Here is a 4282-nt window from a genome sequence, read left to right as displayed (position 1 = left end):
TGTTACATGGCTGTGTCCAGAGCCCTGGCAGTTCAGGTGAGCAGTTACATCATGTGTTACATGGCTGTATCCAGAGCCCTGGCAGCCATGGCTACTCTTGAATAGATTGGTTTTTTTTTTGTCTAATTTAATTATGGGAAATAAAGAGACATAGAAAGCAAGTGAAGAAAAAAATTGAAGACAAAATTAAAATTTTTTTTCTCATGCTTTTCTATTTAGTTCTCATTAACTTTAAGTTAGCATGTGACTAAAAACCTTGAGCAGCTCTGACTGTCTGTCTGTCTACTTTTGTCAAGTAGTAAATTCCTTAAAAAACAAACAGAAAAACAGGCTGCAAGTTATTTGGTTCTGACCTAAGAGATTTTTTATATATATATATTGGTTTTTTGAGACAGGGTTTCTTTCTATAGCCCTGGCTGTCCTGGAACTCACTCTGTAGACCAGGCTGGCCTCGAACTCAGAAGTCCGCCTGCCTCTGCCTCTCAAGTGCTGGGATTAAAGGTGTATGCCACCACTTCTTGGGCAAGAAATCTTTTAAAGTTTCCTGTGGACTGAGTGTGGAGGCACACACCTTTAGTCTGAGCACCTGTCAGGCAAAAGCAGGAGGACTTCTGTGAGTTTGAGGCCCGCCTGATCTAAATAAAGTTCCAGACCAGCCAGGACTACATAGTGAGACTCTGTCTCAAAGATAAAACAAAAGATGGTGTGTTTAAGAATAAACCCGTAGCTTCCTTAGAGGTGGTCTGTCACGTGAGCTCTCAAGAGCAGTGTGGCCCTGGCTCCCTAGCCCTTTGCTTCCATGTCTGGGGTCTCCTTAGGGAGCAGATGCGAGTGAGGACGGCATCTCATTGTTGACTGAACACTTTCTCCTTCCCAGGAAATGCGGTCTATGACTTCTTCATTGGCCGGGAGTTAAACCCTCGACTTGGTGCTTTTGATCTCAAGTTCTTCTGTGAATTGCGCCCCGGATTGATTGGATGGGTATGTCTTTTTCTTTTAAATAATTTCATCTTGAACTTAGAAGGAAATGTAGGCAGTATTTAAAGTTTATAGTTTTCCCTAATCGTGTCTTTTTTTTTTTTTTTAAAGATTTATGTATATGAGTATCAGAAGAGGGCATCAATTTCAGGTTGTGAGCCACCATGTGGTTGCTGGGATTTGAACTCAGGATCTCTTGAAGAACAGTCAGTGCTCTTACTCGCTGAGCCCTCTCTCCAGCCTCTCTAGTTGTGTCTTAACATAAAATATTTTCTTACTATATATATATTTTTTACTGGTTTAAGATAACTTGTTATGGATTATTATTATTTATTTATTTATTTATTTTTTCGAGACAGGGTTTCTCTGTGTAGCCCTGGCTATTCTGGAACTCACTCTGTAGACCAGGCTGGCCTCGAACTCAGAAATCCGCCTGCCTCTGCCTCCCAAGTGCTGGGATTAAAGGCGTGCACCACCACTGCCCTCAGATTTTTTCTTTCAATTTTTATTACATATCTAGGAAGTGATAGTGTAGATGGAATAATGTAAAAGTTAGTTTATTTTTCCTTTTCAGTAAAGCCTTATTTGACCCAGTTTCAGACGTGGAGGAGAATTACAGAAATAGAACCAAGAATCCCATTTCTTTAGCCAGATTCCTGTACTAATAGTTGGTTACATCACAGTCCAGCCCAGGACAGTGTTACTAAGGAGATCTGTAAGCTTAGTGGGGTTCATTGGTGGTTGACTATTACTCCAGTCTTTCATCTCTGCTATACTGGTTCCTTTGGCTCTGTGACTGTGTCACTTTTTGAAGAACACTATTTGTAAGACCGTCATTCCACTGACTTCTCCTGACCAGAGACTCCATGTGTTGTCAAGAGTAGCAGAGAAGTGACACGGATCAGGCTAAGGAGTCTTGTTCTCTGGTGGCCATGAACAGTGTGCACCGGGGGTCTCATCTCTGCTCGTCCTTGCTATTCCCTTCGAGGCTGTCATCTTCTTCTCTTTCCAGGTGGTTATTAACTTGGTGATGCTACTGGCAGAAATGAAAATACAGGAACGTAGTGCCCCGTCCTTGGCAATGATCTTGGTGAACAGTTTCCAGCTCTTGTATGTGGTAGATTCCCTCTGGAATGAGGTAATTTGATGGATTTTTTAAACATTTTTATATTTATTTTTGAGGTCCTAGTAGTCCGTGCTGGTTCGAACTTGTGATCTTCACATCTCAGCCTCCCAAATAGTGATTATAGGAGTGTATTTCTGTACCTGCAGAAGATAGTTAATTTTAAAAAGAGCTGAATTCTTGGAGGCCATGAAGTCAAGCAGCCTTGAGAGTTGATGAGTGATTTGGTTTTCCTCTGGGGAGCTCTCTAGTTGCTTATACGTAGAATTAGGGCAGTATAGCCTGCTCTGCTATATATAGCTTGTATTGATAATGATGAGGTAGTTCAAGGGGCCTGCGCATGAACACTGGGGGTGTCCACAACTCTATTTGGGAATGACTCTCTAAGCATTTACCATCACTCTGATGACATCTAGGGTGTGAGCCTGGATCTGTGAGCTCTGATTCTTCTTATCTTGCCTAGTGTGATCTGGGCAAGATGCCCTCAGAGGACTACTTTGTTCCTTAACCCAGAACTCGTTTTCAGTAGAACTCTAGGAGAGCTGGTTCTGTCCACAGATACATTTTGAACCCATTACTTCTTGCTAGGCACTGTGAGAGGCTTACAGTGCAAGGGAGATCATAGGATGTTGGCATCTGAGAAGGGCTGTTCCGGGAAGGGACTGAAGCTGGGGGTGGAGGAAGGTCCTGGGCAAAGGCCTGAGAGGGCTTTAGAGGTCTGTTACAGCAGCACTTTTGTGGGAGGAGGCAGTATGGGTGGGATGTGGTGACTTAGGCCAGAGCAACTGAACCTACTTGTCAGTAGTTTGGTGTGCCTTCACTTAATATACTTGGCCATAAATTAGTTTTTTAAACATGTTTAAACACGATGGTTTTTATTTCTTCCCACCTGTCATTTTAGGAAGCGTTGCTGACTACCATGGACATCATTCACGATGGCTTTGGCTTCATGCTGGCTTTTGGGGACTTAGTGTGGGTTCCATTTACCTACAGCCTGCAGGCCTTTTACCTGGTCAGCCATCCCCATGACTTGTCCTGGCCACTGGCTTCTGTCATCATTGCTCTGAAACGTGAGTGCTAGTCTTAGCCTCTGTTCAGTCCGAGGCACTGTGCTTGCTGTTTTCTGGTTGGTGTCTGTCATTTGCCATCTTACTTGTTTACATTTTTTTTTTTTTTTTTTTTTTTTTTTTTTGGTTTTTGGTTTTTTTGAGGCAGGGTTTCTCTGTGTAGCCCTGGCTTTCCTGGAACTCGCTCTATAGACCAGGCTGGACTCAAACTCAGAAATCCACCTGCCTCTGCCTCCCAAGTGCTGGGACTAAAGGCGTGCGCCACCACTGCCCGGCTATGTCATCTTACTTGATCACAGGCTTGAAATAAGTTATGTAAGTACTGAAAAAATTCTCAAGTTTGCAAAGAGAGGGATTACTTGCTAGCTCTCCACTAGTTCTCACCACAGAACATCTTAACTTTTATTTTTAAGCAATTTAACTTAAAATGAATTGCTTTAGGAATAATTTCTGTCTAATGCCTGCATTTTTAAGAGATCTTAAAAATGAAAGTGGTCTTTATACATTTGGTCTCACTCTAGAAACAATGCCAGACACTGTGGCCTGAGCAGCTCAGGCAGTTACTGAAGGCCTACCTGACAGGAGAGGGCCAGTCCTCAGGGAGTGTCAGCCTGAACTTGCCGGAGGATGGAAGACTGGCTGAACGAGCAAGCAGCACGTGTAAAGGGGTGGTCAGGAGCAGAGACAGGTCCAGTTTGGCTGCTGTGAGTTCTACCAGACCCAGTGGTTTTCAGTTCAGATGGTTTTCCTTGTTTTCTTTGTCATTTAAGCAATCATTCAAAACCTCCTGGATAGGAAAAGAGCCATTGAACTTCAAATAGAGCTAGTTTTATGATATCAATGAGTGTCTATCATGGAAGAGGAAACTAAGCACCTTGTTAAACTGAAGGTTTAATTTCTCCATTGGTTTGATTATTCACGTCGGGGGCACCTGAGTTAGTTATCCAGCACAGTCCATGTCTATCTGAAAGATACACTAAAGCGGAGATTTGGTGTTTTTTTTTTAAGATTTATTTATTTGCTGGGTGGTGGCAGTGGCGGCGCATGCCTTTAATCCCAGCACTTGGGAGGCGGAGGCAGGCGGATTTCTGAGTTTGAGGCCAGCCTGGTCTAC

The 4282-nt window shown here is 43.1% G+C and overlaps 1 protein-coding gene across 4 annotated transcripts in view; it reads left to right on the top strand.

The window, feature by feature from the left end:
- Positions 1–4282, top strand: part of Lbr (lamin B receptor) — a 28987-nt gene that overhangs the window by 21920 nt on the left and 2785 nt on the right. For all 4 annotated transcript variants that reach the window (XM_031336921.1, XM_031336930.1, XM_031336942.1 and 1 more), the window contains exons 9-11: positions 878–981; positions 1991–2116; positions 3003–3171. In XM_031336921.1, coding sequence (XP_031192781.1) covers positions 878–981; positions 1991–2116; positions 3003–3171 — 399 coding nt within the window. The remainder of the gene's footprint in view (positions 1–877; positions 982–1990; positions 2117–3002; positions 3172–4282) is intronic.

Source organism: Mastomys coucha, unplaced genomic scaffold, assembly GCF_008632895.1.
Source record: "Mastomys coucha isolate ucsf_1 unplaced genomic scaffold, UCSF_Mcou_1 pScaffold1, whole genome shotgun sequence".
NCBI classification, from domain to species: Eukaryota; Metazoa; Chordata; class Mammalia; order Rodentia; family Muridae; genus Mastomys; species Mastomys coucha.
This window is presented reverse-complemented; position numbering and strand designations above follow the sequence as displayed.